This window comes from Rattus norvegicus, chromosome 16 (assembly GCF_036323735.1).
Source record: "Rattus norvegicus strain BN/NHsdMcwi chromosome 16, GRCr8, whole genome shotgun sequence".
Classification (NCBI taxonomy): Eukaryota; Metazoa; Chordata; class Mammalia; order Rodentia; family Muridae; genus Rattus; species Rattus norvegicus.
The window spans coordinates 4,231,751-4,249,593 of NC_086034.1; the positions used below are offsets into that span (position 1 = coordinate 4,231,751).

The window sequence follows — 17,843 nt, forward strand, 5'->3', positions numbered from 1 at the left end:
TGTGGTTAAAATTAAAAAGATAGATAACTAAATGTTGATGAGGCTATGGGGAAATTGGAATTCTTATGCATTGCTGGTAGAATTCTGAACTAAAGTAACCACAACTCAAAATGGGGTTTTCAAACCCACAAAATGCGAAGTGAAGAGTTACAAGTGATACAGTTTTACTTTTGGGTAGGTACCTGCTCAGGAGGGATGAAATATGTCCATGTGGTAACTGGAGATGAATGCCAACATTAACAGTAGGTAAGGGGAATTCACATAATAGGATATTATCTAGTGAAGGAAAAAAATGAAGCACTAATTCATAACATAATATGGTCCTGGAAAACATATTAAATGAATAAAGCCAGTCACTAAGGCTCATGTATCATTCCATCTATCTGAACTGTCCCAAAATATGTAAATCCATTGCTAAAGCAGAACACTAGGCCCAAGGATGTGGAGAAGTATAAAGAAAGAGGAGGAGGTGTGGGCTGAGTTCCTTTAGAGTACACAAAGAGTTCTACAATTAGTTTGTAGTGAAGGAGTAAACTTTACAATACAGGAAAGATGTAGCAATAAAGCCACAAGAAAAAAATTACAAGTAAATAAAATCAGGTGGCAAAACTATAGAATTGGTCCTGCTGGCTGCCATTTTCCAACCGCTCTGCTCTAAGATATTAGTAGTAAAAATTCATGTTTCAGTATTTTACTCTGAAGAGTTAAGACACTGTAATGAGGGTCTGGAGAGAGAGAGAGAGAGAGAGAGAGAGAGAGAGAGAGAGAGAGAGAGAGAAGAAGAAGAAGAAGGAGGAGGAGGAGGAGGAGGAGGAGGAGGAGGAGGAAAGAGGAAGAGGAAGAGGAAGAGGAAGTAGGAAGGGAGAGAGAGGGGAGGGAGGGAGGGAGGGAGAGAGGGGGGAAGATAGACAGCAGTTAAGAGCACTTGCTGCTCTGGAAGAGGACTCTGATTCAGAATAATAAATATAACCAAATCATAGTAAGATGTCCCTAGGTAAGATTTCATGGAGAACAACACCTGGGAGAAAGGCTCAAACTTTAAGAAATCTAACCAAAGCATCATACAGCAAACCATCATTGAATGATAAAAATATTTACATATGAGAAGACCTCTATTGGAATGAGAGAGGTGACAGCCTCTTGCTCACTTCTAAATATTTAGTTGATACTAACTTTACTATATAAATCCACCAGGAATTTGAGAGCCAGCTTAATTCGCTAGCTCATCCCTGTGAGCCACAGGTACAGGTCTGTCTGGATGATGTGCTCTGTAGCTCTTGAGAGTTGTCCCTTAGGGGGTTAACACAGAGGATCCAGTTTCTCTGGTCCTGGGCTATTTTTACTTCAACAGTGCTAACCCTGAGCGTGCTTCTGTACCGTTTGGAGCAGCTGTTCTGATGGGCAGTCCTAACTCTGAAATCCTGTCACAGACGGTAAGACGGCCTAATCTTCTACTGCATTTCTAACCCATTTTCATGAAATTTGCTGTTGTCAGATATACTACATCTTCTTCCCCCTCTGCATTGAGCCCACCTTGTTTATAAATGCCTCCACAAATGCTCCACCTGAGCTGCTGAGTTAGAGCAAAGACACGATGTGGACTTCCATTTCCCAGTCAACCTGCCTGTGAGCCTTCCCCTGAGAGTCTGGTCACTGGCCTCAAACTGCACCACCATTCAAGTCTCTGAATATCAAGCTGAAGTGTGTGCATGAGTAAGGAATCTCACCCCCAAATCACTCAGATCCTTGGAGAAGGGAGTTAGCTGCCTTTTCCTGAGGAGTCTCTTCCCACAGAATTTTGCTTGCCCGGTACCTCTCCATCATTCAGGACTCCACTCAAGGCTCTCTCTGGCTACCTCATAGCTCAGAGGCCTCACCCTTACTACATGAGTGGCTTTCTTCTCTTTGCCCCTAGCAACGACAATTTATCTCTTTGACTGGATCTGTTTCTAAAGAGTACTTTTCCTTCCCCCTTCCCTCTTTTCTTTTCTCTCTCTCTTCCCTGCTTCCTTCCTCCCTCCCTCCATTCTTCTTTTTCTTGCCTGCTTCCCATTCCTACAATACTTAGTGGATCGCTGTCTCCAGCACTAAGGGAAGCTCTCCCTTGGCAGCAATATGCTTAGTGGGTAGAGAAGCAGCTGGGTGGAAGGATTTGACCTTGGACATAGGCTCTCAGCCCCTGAGCTCATTGCTATGCCAATTAGCCTTCTCCCATGGCTCCTCATTGTCTTTGGGAGCACTTGCTTACAAGGGCATCTTCAGTACTAGGCACCATTGGGAAGGAAACATATACCTATTGAGAGGTTTAATGATGGTGCTCATTTTAAGCCAGCATTTCTTTCTTACCACTTCTGGCATTTTAAACCAGAACATTCTTTGTTCTGGATCAGTGGGTAACTTGCACTTTTGGATGCTTGATACCATTCTTACCCTTCACCAAGTAAATACCAGCAATATCTTCTAACGAGGGGAAATAAGCACCAGCCTTCTCTCTCTCTCTCTCACACACACACACACACACACACACACACACACACACACACACACACGCAGATATGTCGGGGCCAGAGGTCAGGTTTGGATATCATTTCTCAGGTACCATCCACCCTAGTCTTTTGAGACAGGGTCTTCCATAGGTCTACATCTAGCTGATCTGGGTGGCACCATTGGCACAGGCACCCTAGGGTTTCTCCTGTCCCTGCTTTCCCAGGATCTGGGATTACTTGTACAAACTAATCACATCTGGCTTTTTTATATGGGTTCTAGAGATCAAACTCATTTCCTCACCCATTACTAACTATCTACCTACTTCCAATATGCATGCCATTTTTTTAATGATAAAAGCACTTCCTTTGCTGGGACTTTACAAACCAGAGGTCTATCCACGACAGACCTGACCCTGAATTCCTAGGATGCTAGTTAAGTCACAGTGAGATTCCACCAAAGATGTGAGGTCAAGTTGGCTGTTTGCTTGTAAGGTTTTGGAAGCATTCAGCCAACTCTAATGAGGGCCCACATTACACACTACACTTAGTTTAAATAGCACTTACCTGACAATGGCTAATGCTTAATGATGCTAATCAATCACCTTCCTAATTAGCTGTTTAAAGTGAAATCTTCCCCTTCATTACACTGCCTTGAATTATGCAAATGAAATCACATAGGCCACATTTTCAGATTTTCCTTATGAATGGATCTAATGCAATCCATGTCCCTTGCTAAGCAAACTGGAAGGTCGGGATCTCCTTCTGCTCTACTGAAATCTCAGTAAACTCTACAGCTTAAGCGCAGTGATTTTTGGGATATGTCAGACCACAATAAAATTGCTTTAAAAGTCATAATATAATAAATTAATGCTCTAATGTCCAGCTTTTTATGATGATCAGATTGGCTACCAGTCTACTATTCATATTACAGACTAGAACTTCAGTGAAAAGATAACTTTTGGTTAAGACAGAAAATAATTGTTCTATCCTAAAGATAGTCCCATCCTTTGGGATGGTGTTATTATGGTGTGCATTTGAATTTTGCCAGTGAGAGTCTCTGAGGCATGGACAGGGGCTCCTTATCTGGCCAGCAGATTCTATACTCCATATAGCAAGTGAATATATATATATATATATATATATATATATATATATATATATATATATATATTCTAGGAATATGAAGCCCATACTCCTAGAATAACTTATTCAGGCCATATCGCTCACATATATACCATGTCAGCCCCCAGAAGGTAACTATGAGAGCTCTTGCTTATGGTATTTAAGAGGTCACATGGAGCACACAATTGGGACCAACTTTAGATTCTGATATGTTAAAATGTACATTTCAGAGCAAATGGTGTGACTCTGATTTAATTGTGTATTACTTTAAAAATTCAGAAGTCTGGGCTAAAGAGGTTGTTCATCAGGTGTTGCAACTGTGAGGCCTAGTGTTTGATTCTTCAGAATCCCTGTAGAAAATGTATGGGTGTCTCATAGTTCAGGGAATCCCTGGAACAGGCTGACTGCCAAGCCAGGCAAAACATCACGTCCAGGCTCAACAAAAGAGCCTATCTCTATATACAGTAGAGAATCATCAAGGAAAGCATCTGACACCAACATTAGGCCTTCACACAAGCGTACACATGTGCCTGTGCACACACCCTACCCAACCACAGCACATAAACACGCAAAATCCTTTTTCCAGAAATCTGACAAGGGGCCAGGTTATATAGTTTGTATTTTTCAGAGTCTAGCCAGTGAGTATGGAAACAGGACAAACAGTTCAAGAACAGGTCCCCTTTACCGTCTGTTGTGCCATCTGTCCACCACCACACTATACACACCATGACCATTTTATCCACTCAGGTCATTTCCTCAGAGGTAGTACCTGAGAGAACGGCTGGCCTTCCTGACGGAGAGGCCAGTGGAGAATTAGTCTAGATAATTTATGGACATGGAATTGGCAAATAACTAGGTTAGGGTGAAGCATATTTCCACGGGCTCAATTCAATTTATAACATTTCACTGATGTGTGCCCACCACAATCTAAGTACTCAGCTGGCTACAATCTGGGGTGCAGAAAAGAAAAAGCACACAATCTTTGACCTCTAGAACCTTCCAGGAAATCACTCGGCTCTTTAATTCCCTGGCCCTATACAGGTATGGCTTTTAATTTTTTTCATTTACTATTACTATGATATGTGTATGCGTGTTCCAGGGAATGGGTTATAAGGCTGGATGGTATGTTCTTATCTGTTGAGCCATCTCTTTTACTCTAGACATAACTCTAAGATTACTGATAATGTATATACCTGGTGAAAAGGGAAGAGACATCAGGAGATAATCAGTTATTCAGTGATAGGTCAAATATCTGACAAAAGCAGGAGTCCTATTTAATGTGATGAATGAATGAATGAATGAATGAATGAATGAAATTGAAGGTGAAAATGGGTCACTCCTACACATCCTGGCATTTTTACATGTCTTCATATCCAGGTGGTTTCTTCTTGTTCTTTTATGTTATCCCCAAATGAAAATAAAGCAAGGAGCTAATAATAATCTTGACTCTGCCTTTCAGAGCTCCACTGACCCGTGACCATGAACTGAGCAAGCTACGAGATGAGTGGCAAATTCAAGCTGACCTTACATTCCAAGGTTTGTATTTCTAATCACAACAGAAAAATGGATTAGGGTCTTGACACACACGAGCGTTTCCAAGGCTCTAGAGTCGAAAGAGTCTGGGTAGACCCTGCCATGTCTTCTATTGCCCTGGGAAAGCAATTAAGTAAGCAAGGCACACTGCTGGCAGCCGTGAAGTTGGCAGAGTGCTCAAGAGGAGGCTGGGAAGCACTGTCAGAGGCCCAGAAGATGGATGGACACTGCCTCTACACTGAGGCTGATGCCTACGTGGAATCTTGCCCACTTCAACTGGCCTTTCTTCAAAGGTGTCATTGACAGATGAGTATCTAAATGTTTTTGTTTTAAAAAGGAGACAAGAAAAAGAAAGAAGAAAACCCCTTTCTGTCCCCAAACTAGTACATACAGCTAATAAATGCGAAGATATCAGGTTAGGCTGTGCACGGGACAGCCTTTCAACAGGCTCTTTGGGAGCTATTTGCAAAGTTATACACCTTTTCTTTCTGATAAGCTTCAACTGCACACAAGGATTTCATTGAGACCCCAAATTCCTGCCAGTTGGCTGTGTCCCATCTGCTGCCGGAGGCCTACTAATGGGGAACAAGCCTACTCAAAAGTTCATCTTCATCCGCCATAACAAGTCTGCCTCTCCAACTAAAAGGCCCCCTTATTTCATAGTGGCAAACACTAGCTGAGTAATATGAGGAAAATGCAGAGTGGAATGCTTGGAGCCTCATCGCCTGGTGACTGACATGATGGTTGAGACTGTCCATGGAAGCCAGGGGTCTGCTGAAGGGACTGTTCTGCTTTGGAAGACAGAAAGGTCCCCCTGAGGTCACTGCCATCATGGGGCTGTATCCACAGCAGTCTGCAAGATCAAAACCAAGGGATTCTGTTTTATTTCATGTCTCACAAACATAGAAGGGAAAAGAAGGTCAGCAGCCACCAACTTTAAAAGGTCCAAACTAAAAACAGTTCCCCAGATGGCCCTGTTTCTTGGCTTTGCTCTGTCATTATCTGCTCAACACAAGGAGCTTTGGGTACACACTTAGAGACAACAAATAGGACCTGCCTTTCTTATCCCCTCAAGGTGAGCCAAGCTGTGGCCTGCCTGTGGTCTCTGGCCAGCTATGTAACTCAATAATAGACCAGCAAACCATTTACCAAATGCATGCTCCCTGTTAGTGTAGATACACAGCTTCCAGACAAGGTCATATTCGCTTACAAAATAACAGGCATTTACACCCATTTGAACACTCCTTTTATGCATGGACAGAGGTAGCTGGGTTAGGGTGACTTCAGAAAAGGCCAGGAGTGCCCTTTATAATCACTGAATAAGAGACTCACAGAAAGGGTTTTAAAGTGAAATTTTGAACCAGAAAGACTACTTTGGTCTGACCATGTCATTGACAGCTGTTGTCTCTGACCCCAGCCCCCAGGAGATAATGTGCGTCTAGAATTAGCTGGCTGCAGCAGCCCAGAGGTAAGCAAGTCTGACCTCCTTTAGGCAAAAATAAATCTTGCTGAGTTAAGTGATCCTGTCTCCTCCTTTCCTCAAGGAGCATGAGGCATTAGGTGACAGCATTTGAAGACAGAAGCCATGAATCCTCAGAGCTCGTATCTGTTGGCTGATTAATTGTAGGTCCTCCTAGTTCAAGATAAGCTGCAGGTCAAATACATAAGGCTGTCTTTCTTGTCATATCCAATAGCCCAAGGATAAGCAGAGTGGCTATCCCCAGATCGTTCAGCCCCTGCTAATATAATTATGATGCACAGGCCCTGTCAGAAATAAAGTGGAAGGAAAGGCAGTGGTTCCCAGCCAAAGAGCAAACACTTCAGTCAGGTCTGCTCCTCTGCTCCTTTTGGCTCCCCTTTCCACAAATTACCACAGCGTTGCAGAGACACAGGCACGGATGCTCAAAGTCACTCTGAAGTACAACTTCATGAGGCAGCCTGCCCAAAAACAATGACTCCCTTTGGTAAACAGTCCAGATCAAGAGAGTGCTTGGCACATACCATCCATCCATCAACCCATGGATCCAGCAATAACATATTAGGAACGGACTATGCACCAGGCATGCTCTCTTTCTAGGAGAGCTATGGCAGATTTCAGTCCCTAAGTACAAATGCCACTAGCAAAAGCTTTCATTCAGACATAGGTCATTACTTTGACTTGGATCGGATGAGAACAGTAGAGAGCCACAGAAAAGGCTTCCTTGACAACCCAAGACTTAACTGTAGACTATTTTAGCTTTCCCATGATCCCAATCCCAGAACTTGCACATGTATCTTGGTCTCTAAAGAAAAAGTCACATTTCAGCGTGTATGTGTGTGCTAATACAGCTTGTGTGTGCTAATACAGCTTGTGTGTGCTAATATTTAAAAAACAATCCTATAGATTCCTTGGATGCCCATTTCCTAAATGCATAAAATGGGCAACCTAGAGCTTCCTGCATTTTCTCTACATTTTCCCACTATCTCCCCTGGGCTCAGAGTCAACAGAAAACCTGGAAAAGATTTCTGCTTTTACGTGAAATCCCCTGAGCCTCTAGAGGAGTTCTCACCTTCCTAATGCTGCAACCCTTTAATATATTCCTCATGTTGACCCCCAACCATAAAATTATCCCATTGTTATTTCGTAACTGTTACTTTGCTACTGTTATGAATAGTAATATAAATATCTGATCATTTAAGTGACCTCTGTGAAAGGGACATTTGATTCCTCAAATGGGTCTCTATGCGTAGATAGAGAACCCCTGCTTCTCTAGAACCTTAGTGCGAAGGAAATAACATGTAGCTGAAGAAGAAATGTTTTTCTCATTTTTGAAACCTACCTTTTAGAGAGTCAATGTGCTAGACAAACAGAAGCCCTGCTTATATCAATCTTCAACCGAAATCATGGTTTACCTGCCACCACAGGAGATTTTCGCTCATCCAGGAGTTGGATGGAGGTACTTGCTGTCACCACATTGCTTTTGTTGACCGTTCCTATAGAAAGAAAAATTGAAGCATTCTGGGATACACGGATATAGAAGAATCATCCCAGCCATGGCTGTCCATCTATAGAATTTGCTGGGACTCTGGTTCCAGAGTCCAGAATGCTCTAAAATGTGAAGACTCTGCCATCAATTCTGGAAGCAACACGATAACTTCCTGCTATCTGATCTGGGGAGAGTGCAGGTCTACATATTGAAACCCCTGGCTACCATGGAGACTGCAGACTTTGTAACCCTTGGCTACTCCCTGACATGTCTGTGGTTTGATTTGTGTTACCTTTGTAAATAAGGTTACCTGAAGTCTAATTCTGAAAGTATTGTTAAGTTACCTGGTATATCCCAGATTTGTTACATAGTTCTTAACTGGTCTATAAACATTTCATTTTAAGAACAGTTTTTCTAAGCAAAAATACTCTAAATAAGGAGATAACTGGAATGAACACATCATCCAAACACTAATAAGTGTGGTGACAATATGGAGCGAGTATTGGCTGCCTATTAGTAAAAAACAGTTCTAATGTCTACTAACTACAAATTATGAGCAAAATGCGGAATGCTCATCTCATCTCATGCCAGCCTCAGAGAAAAGAACGCAATGAAAGAGAGGTGAACTAAGTCCATTGAACTGAGAACCAGGCAAGGCAAACTAAACTGGAATAAACTCATGACCAAGGCAATTAAGAATATTCTCTTAGACCCAGCTTGTGTCTGAGTGGTCAACCCAAGGAGCTTCACCATTGTGGCAGGTACCTCATTGTACTGTAGATTTTCCATAAACCTAAAAGAAATCTAAGTAAAAAGTAACTAGGATATCATCTAAGATGGTATATTATTCATAATTTTACCACAAATAAAGTTAGTTTCTTTCAGTATACAATCGGATTAAATGGTCAGTAAAAACCTGTTTCCAATACCAATACAAAGACAGTTTCAATTAATTCAGTGTTATTTTTTTCTCAAGCACAAGTAGTGCAGACAAACAGAGGATTACAAAGTAACTTGGCAAAGGAGACCATCATACCTATGTGAGCACACATGCAATGCGGTTTAGAGACACAATAGTCTGCCGCAGTGCCACTTCTCTTATTATGGACTTGATGGCTCCTCGCAGACTCAGAAGGAGAGCAAGCTAAGTATCATTTTCTGTCTGCTTTATAGTTCCAAGACAAAGGAAGGTAAAATGAGATTGAAATGGTATTGTTATATTATAGGTTTTCTATAGAACCAAATAGTTCGCTGTACCCTAGTTAACATGTCAAGCAAGAAAATCAGGGCAGGGAATGGTGAAGGAAGGACTATAGAGCCTGGGAAGCGTATATGAGAAACTAAACATATATAGTTATCTATGCTCAGAGTTGTATAAGCAAGAGAAAATGTTCAAAATCCTCACTCTAGGAAAGATCCTCTGTGCTACTATGAATCCCACCCCTTGTGAAAATCTCAATGGTGAAATTTCACCTTTGTTTGAGTCTCTCCATTAATGAAGGACTCTTGTATGTGATATTTCCCCATGAGGATCAGGTACTTGAACGCCAGGTCCCCAGGTGAGGGTATTATTTGAGAAGTTTGTGGAATCTTGACTAGGTGAACTTTGCTGGAGGGAGTGGGTCACTTGGCAGATTGGGGTTGAGGTTGATGTTTGACCCTACTTGCTATTTTACTTGCTGCTTCTTGGCTGTGAGCATAACCATCTGGCTTCCTGCTCCCACTGCCTTGCTTTCACTGGCATGATCATGATGGAATGTGTCTCAATTGTGAGCCCTAACACGCCTTCCCTTCTAGAAAGTGTTTTTCTTGGAGATTTTGTTGCAAAACAAGAAGAGTAACTTCTGGCTGGTGCTTCCTGTTGTGCCCATCTGCATCAGACCTCTATTATCATGTCTTCTGTCTGCAAACACAGTCATTCACAGAAATGAGGAAGCACCAAGAGTTATACAGACAGGTGACACCAAGCGCTGTGGGACTTTTGCCAGGGTTAAGCTAAGAACATTTTTCAAAGGTTGAGCTACTGTAGGCCTTCACTGGAGCTGGAGAGATGGCTCAATAGTTAAGAGTACTGGCTGCTCTCCCAGAGGACCTGACTGAGTTCAATTTCTAGATGTCATATAGCAGATCACAGCTGTCTATAACTCCAGTTCAAGGGAATCCTACACTCCCTCATATAGGCGTACATGCAGGCAAAACACCAATATATATGAAACAAAAATAAATTTTAAAAAAGCACTTAAAAAGAATGTACAACAACAGAGCAAACTTCCCAGAGCAGCTCAAGGTTATTGAACTGGATCTCTTTCTCAGCAGTTTCTAGAATGTTCCATATAGAACGTTCCACAGGCAGAGTGCTAAAAGTAGTATAGCACTTTTAACAAGTTGAGATAACAATCCGGGGGCAACTGAATTACTCAGTGTGTCTTCCAACTAACACTTGTTAAAACAAGCCAATACTTGTATTTCCGTGTATGTCGGGAGCAGGTAATGCTAATAGTTTCATAACTTAAAGCTATGAAAGTTCTTAGTTCTATGGATCTTACTGGTCACTACAGCCCCAGGTAAGCCGGTGAAGTTTATAAAACTCTACAAAGACTTGGTCCTGCTGGCTGTGTTTGGTACACACCTGTAACTCTAGCACTTAGGAAGCAGAAGAAATGATTGCTGTTCATTTCAATGCTATCCCAGGGTCCATTGTGAATACCAAGTTAGGCATGGAAAGCAAGGTCTTACCTAAGAGAGGGGATGTGGAGTGGATATTAGGTCTTCCTTCCACTTACAAGTTTCTATCTGGTGATTTCAAATAGGAATTGTGGCTGTCTGAAGGAGTGTAAATCACAGAATTTTCTAACAAAGGATGCCTGGACCTTCTTTTACATGAGGCTTAGAAACAAATTGAAAAGGTTTTACTCAAATTCCATAGGATGAAAATTACCAACCCTGTTTCCTAAAATGTCCTTTGTGCCATTTGGTGAGGCAAACCTCCACTGTGTTGGGGTTTGTCACCAAAGTAGAACAAGTCACTGGCTCAGACATGACCAGATATTCTGCACTTGCTAGAGGCTGAACACGGCTCCCTCTAGGAGTCACACAAAGTCCCACGCTGACCAGGCCAGCAGAGTGAAAGTGTAAGCGCCCTGACCAACCTGTGCTGAAGGGGATGGAGTAGACAAAACTTCCTGGAATCTGCTCGGCAGCTCTTCTGTACCAGAGAGGGAAATGATCTGCGTTGAAAATGTTCTCTTTGTCTCTAGCCTTCAGAAAGTCCCTGAAAGGGAATGAGAAGAGGATGCTGTACGACTCATGGTGCACACAGGATATTCAAGAGCCTTTGTCAGGAGAGACCAGGGTTGGATTTTAGAAGTCCGACTTCCCCCTCTTTAGCCCAAGAGAGATCCAAGTCTAAACTATGCAGCCCACTTTACTCAAAAGTACCTTGTGGGGTCTATCAGTCGGATTCTGAGAGAGTAAAATGAATCCACACTATAGTAGGGAAACTACTGGATGAGGTAAGTTAAGGGAGGTAAAATTGTCCCCCTCTCAGGACCTACAGGTTCGTCTTTGCCTAAGTTCCTTATCCCTAGGCACCCAGGATGGCTCCCAGGCCCTCTGTGGCCCACTCTCCTTTCCTGTCCTTGCCCTTGCCCATGGCATTTCTCTCGAAGGAGAACACCGTTTATATTTGTTCTCTTCCCTACAGCATCGTCTCAAAGTCAAAATCATTCTTGTTATTGAGATTTTATTTTTAGTAGATAACTACTGCCTAGAACATATGGAGTACAATATGATGATTATTTTAAGTATGATTTTTATTTGCACATCTATTATAGGAAGAGTTAATTTGTAATTGTCATATCTGTCACTTCCCCAACTTAGCGGTGTGCATGTCTGTGTGTGTGAGATAGTGTGTGTACATTAAAAATCTGTTAAGATGTTTTAAAAATGCATCACAAAGTATACTTAAGAAATAGTCTTTCTCATGAATCTAATCACATGATACACATATGAGATCTTGTCCCACTTAAGTCTCTGAGGTATTTGGTTACGTAGTCTTCTTTTTCTAAGGGCCTAATTTATAGATTAACCCAGCTCTTTCACCAAGCCTCTGTGAACAGCATTTTACTGGGTTTTGTGTATCTTCTCCAAAGAGCTTGACAAATATAGTCCCGATGATGGCTAGTTGTCCACTCAATACCTAGGAGGCAACCTCTGGGCACAACTGTGAGTGAGCGTCTAGATCAGAAGCTCTCAACCTGTGGGTCATGACCCATTTGAGGGTTGAATAACCTTTTCACAGGGGTTGCCTAGGACCATCTGAGAATGGACATTTACATTATGATTCATAGCAATAGAAAAATTACAGTTATAAATAAGCAACAAAAATCATTTTATGGTTTGGAGTCATTCCAACATAAGGAACTGTATTAAGAGGTCTCAGCATTAGGAAGGTTGAGAACTACTGGAAAGACTAAAATTACCCTCTGAGAATATCCATGAAGAATTGCCTTGACTATGGTAATTGATATGGACAGACCCATCTATTTTTTTTTTCGGAGGTGGGGACTGAACCCAGGGCCTTGTGCTTGCTAGGCAAGTGCTCTACCACTGAGCCAAATCCCCAACCCCCTGGACAGACCCATCTTAATTGTAGGCAGAACCACTGGATGATTTGTAGAGAATACTAGACTAATTAAAATGAAGAAGGTAAGCTTACAACTTTCTTGTATTCATTCATCTTTTGTTTTCTGCTCTTGACTGTGAAGGTAATGTGGTCATTTTCTTGAGCTCTTATCACCATGGCTCCGCTGCCAGGATGGACTGTAGCCTGGAATTATGAGCCCAATAAACCCTATTCTTCCTTTAGCTGCTTTCTCACAGCAGCTGGAAGAGAAACCAAGAGATTCCTCTTTATCTGAAGCTTTGCTTTCTATGGTATCAGACATGGAACCATGGTTGACAAACATTACTTGGAAGCTTGCAGAAAAAAACATATACCTGTGTGTTTTAAAATGTGTGACACTCGGATGCAAACTCTTGGAGTTTCATTCCATTTCACCAAAAATATGGACATCCTGTTGTCTAGCATATCCATGCTGCATATTATCCATTCAATATTTGTCTGTGACTCAAGATAGCTATAAAGGCAGTGCTTCTGTTCAAGCACTTACTCTTAGCAGGTGGCTTCAGGCTATGCAACAAGGCCTACAGTATTCAAACCATATCACCTCTGCACATAGCAGTAAATCATCTTATCTCAGATCATCCCAAGAAGAGCAAGTAATACCGGGAGACCTTTTAAGAGAAATAGCTGACATTCATATGACATATAGTATAATGTTATAATAGTTCTGTTCATCATTAGATATTGTGGGTAATTGCTTACTCTGTTCCTAGTCTAAAATTAAACTTTTTCATAGGTATGAATTTAGAAGAAAGATGGTACATAGGCTTTGCAACTATGTAGTTTCAGATTTCCACTAAGAGTCTTGGGTCCTCTCTCCTAGGATAAAAGGACTATTGTTCTGAAGTCCCAGTGAGTGTCTGTTGACCTGACCTTCCTCCAGAGAGTCCAGTCACCCTACAGCCTCTGAGACCTTTCTGCTGATAAGTCACCCCTGGCAGGAAGGAATGCTGGCCTCACTGGTCCACTGTCTGTAAGCATTTTTTTTCAGGAAGACAGACTAGTCAGGGAACAAGTCTAATATGGAAAGGCCATCCCTTAGATCAGTAATGGCCTGATTTTCAATCCATGAACTAAGGAGAGAAAATGAGGAACTAGGCCCTCACTTGGACCTCAAGTGAGGTCCAAAATTCATGAGGAACTTGAACCTCATGAATTTTAGCATTCAATTCAGGACACCAGTCTTTAGTTTTAGAATGTGACTGGTCAGGGTTCTCTTGACTCCCATTGAAGAAGTATATCCCACTTCATTGAGGACAAAAATAAATAAATAAATAAATAAATAAATAAATAAATAAATAAATAAATAAATAAAACCAAGAAGAAATAAACAAAAAACCTTCTGAAACTGGCCTCCCTACAACCTCACTAGAAGACCTCAGTCTTCTACAAAGACAGAAACTTTATTCTCTTCAATATCCCTACTCGGAGGCATTCAGCAAGCACTGAATAAATGTTTAATATCACAAGTAAATTTGATCCCACATACAGAAAAAAGCGCTGCAAGCATTTAAAACTAATTCCTTTCATTAAAATATTTCCTATAGTCCCTAAAATTCCCTCAGTAGTATGACTACCTTCCTTTGTAAATGGCCCACTGGGTTAATATTCATCATAACATTGTGGACTGCTTGGACTGGCCATAGCAGACCAAAACTAGTTTTCGTATAGCTGTTTACATCTGTTTATTGGCCTTCCCTAATAACACTCCTTTCCGGAAATCTACCCTTAAACTTTTTAAGAAATGGTAAAAATGTCCCCTTCTGATCTAGAATAACAACCTAAGTAGTCCTGGAGAGGACTGAAAAGGTTGGGGATCCCCTGAGCTAGTCACAGAGCTGGGTTGAGGAACTTCCAGGCTCAGTACTCTACGCACTAGTCGAGTTTCCTGGTTCAAAGGTCAATATATATCAGACACTGTGGCTTTTACCTTTGTCATTTCTTCTTTGGACATGAAATATTTTATAGACCTGTCTTATACAAATGGAATGGGTGTCTCTGCTCTCTCACTCATAGGGAGATGAGCAGATGTTGTCTACCCGGGACTACTGGACCATTCATAGGCACATATAGTAAGAGAGGAGAATTTTCACACTTACAAGGTTTATTTGGTAGTGAGATACACAGTGACAGGTAGGAGGGGCTTGAAATACGTAGCCCTACATGTTACTCAGGGACCTTTGTATGGAGTCATGGTTTTCGGGTAACAGACCCGGAGTACCACAAGCAGGAACTGATAGCACCGTCTCTCCATTTCTTCTGGTATTTGAGAAAGAATCACATTGCTGGGGATGCCAGAAGGTCTCTGTCAACTACCAAGCAGTGACTCAGGAGGCAGCAGATAAGAGTGCTTTTGTAGAAGTCCCAAAGCAGGTCTTTACTTCTCCAACTTAGTTACTGTGTTGGTGCTGGACAGGGCGTGTCTAGGTTCTGTGTGGAGCTGACTGGCTCTGAGCAAGTACCAGACTCTTTGTGCCCTCATTTACCCATCTGATGAATGGGGATGACAGTACAGGACACAGTGCCAAAGAACACCAGGTATAAAGGGGTCTGTCATTTAAAAGCAGCACAAGTGAAAAAGCAAAGGGCTCTTATAGCTCAAGCTTTGATTCACTGTGGCTTACGTGCACAGTAGGACGTAGTTCTGTTTAAACTTAGGACTGCAGAAGAGGCTTGGGACTACACTGTGTAGACTAATATCACCTGTGTTATACTTATGGGTCCTGAAAGATCACCAAAAATACATAAAGGATACTGTTAATACTGGGCTGATGACTAAGTGTTAGGGGCCATGACCATATTGATGTATTTCTGATGTAAGTTGTAAAGGAAGGAGATAGAACCCCACTATAGGAAATTCAATATGATACAGATTAATTCTGGTCCAAAAATTCCATGTTATCTAAATCTCTGAGCCCTTCCTTTCATGTCATAGTCAAACACAAAAATCAAAATTCTAAAACTTTCTAGGGCTGGACAGATGGTTTACAGGTCAAGAGCACTTGCTGTTCAATAATGAAGACCAGGGTTAAGATCCCAGCACCCACAGACCAGGCCAGGCAATCTGTAAACACCTGTAATTATAGCTCTGAAGGATCCAGTTCCTTCTGTGCTCATAAGTGTGTGTGTGTGTGTGTGTGTGTGTGTGTCTGTGTGTGTGTGTGTGTGTGTGTGTGTGTGTGTGTGTGTATACACATTCAGAAAAAAAGCAAACCTAACTTTCCAGCCATGGTTTCAAGAATTTACCCAAACTGCTGGAGCTCAACCATTGAGGAATAGGAAGGCCAATGATCATAAGACTGTGAAGGTGAAGTGGCCAGCACATGAAGACACAACATGAGTTTATTGAAGATGGAAGAATTCCACCTAATCAGTCAGGGAGCATCTGCTGCCTCTGTTGCAGGCCACTGCACCGTTGTGGGTTTGGCACTCACAGATGCAGGTATTACTGAATACATGAGTTATAAGATTTGATCCTCACAATAGCCAAAGGTTACTACAACTCCCACTGTCCAGATGATCAGAAAAGAGGCCCGTACGTAAAATGCATCAGGCAATCTGGCATTCTCAAGTGTGGTCTATACTCAGATCTACCCTAGCAACCAATATATCAGCAAGTTGCTATGTTTTATTGTTGCTATTGCTTGGTTGCTTATGTGTGTGTGAAAAATATATTTATTCTTTGATGATTTCATATGGCTAATTTTTTTCATATCTTTTCCTGTCCCCCAACTTCTTCCAGATCCTAACTGCTTCTTACCCACAAAATCTCATGTTATTCCTCTGTCTTAAAGGGAAAAAGCAAAGAAAAATATGACACTAAAAACCACGGATTCTGATTTATATTGGCCAACTATTCCTGAGCACACAGCCTTCTCTATAGTATGATTGGTATATCCAGAGTAACTCCACTGAGAATAATTGATTTTTTCTCTCTCAGCTACCATCATCTATGAATAGCTTCTTTGCTAGGGGCTTTGTGTCCACTTCAACTCTACATCCTTTTGAGTCATTGGCCAAAGGGGTCCCGCAGACCCTGCTAAACATGATAGGATATTGCCAATCCTATTGGTTACTCTCCACAGCTGGATGCCCTCTTGCTAAAGCCACCATTTAGAAGTGCCATGGCACCAAAGGATATGAAGAGACCTAGCTGGTACTCAACTGGAAGCTTCACTTCCATTAGCTAGCCATCATAATGCTAGGAAGGTACTATCCATGCTACAAGAAGGAAAGGGTGATCAGTAACTTCATGCTATAATATATATAACCACTGCATGCTATACTAATAACCACTGGGGCAATAATGGTGGAAAAGCTTCGGGGAGTGAGCAGCCACTTTCTATTAGACTTAAGGTTGGGGATGGAACCTATACTCCAACACTGTTAGTGAGGCTAAGAACCTGAGGCTAGGTAGGTCATGGGCCTAGGAGAAGGCTACCACTATTATTGTTTGCTTGTTTTTAAATATTAGTACCAGCAACAGTACAGTCTGTGTTCTCTAAGAGAGAGAAAATCTAGTTCTCTCTTTGCTCACTCTCTAGGTCCTCCATGGAGAAGGAAACCTGCAGCTCAATCAATACTCATCCTTCCTGACAACCTGCTTTCTGGAAAAGGCCTCTTTTGGGGGGTAAAAGGCTAAAGAGGGCTTTAAAAATTCAGTCTGCACTGAAAGAGAACTTCCACAGTGATAGATGTGAGGTTCTGGAAGAGAAACAGCAGAAGTCCTTGAGAGGAAAGCCAAAGCCAATCTCTCCAAACATCTCAAAGTGGACGCATCTGCATTTGTCAAACTCGGCCTGTGCCAGGGTCTCATCCAACAGGACGGGACATGGCTGAACTGGACCTTTAAGGAAGGGACATCTCCCATGTGAGAGAGACCTCAGGAGTCAGCCACTCTCAAGCTCATGGCCACAGTGTAGATTACCATTGTCCCTGAGGGTCCATTGTGAAAGGTCTGCTGGGAACCTCTGAACTCAGTCAATTATTAAACACTTCTGACTTTGCTGCATGTTAGGCCCCATTTGTCCCTGACCTAACAATGTTCCTGTG

At 42.0% G+C, this 17,843-nt stretch overlaps 1 protein-coding gene and 1 long non-coding RNA gene across 5 annotated transcripts in view; one reads left to right on the forward strand and one right to left on the reverse strand.

Moving 5' to 3' along the window:
- The window catches only part of Cacna2d3 (calcium voltage-gated channel auxiliary subunit alpha2delta 3), an 813,990-nt gene that overhangs the window by 126,703 nt on the left and 669,444 nt on the right, over positions 1–17,843 (reverse strand). For all 4 annotated transcript variants that reach the window (XM_063275287.1, XM_063275286.1, XM_063275289.1 and 1 more), the window contains 2 exon segments: positions 11,257–11,378; positions 8,034–8,114 (listed from right to left, as the gene is read on the reverse strand). In XM_063275287.1, the coding sequence (XP_063131357.1) occupies positions 8,034–8,114; positions 11,257–11,378 (203 nt within the window).
- LOC103693891 (uncharacterized) lies at positions 1,358–17,802 on the forward strand. The gene is made up of 3 exons (XR_596355.2): positions 1,358–1,433; positions 5,068–5,144; positions 17,336–17,802. It is a non-coding gene; the product is annotated as an uncharacterized LOC103693891 (long non-coding RNA).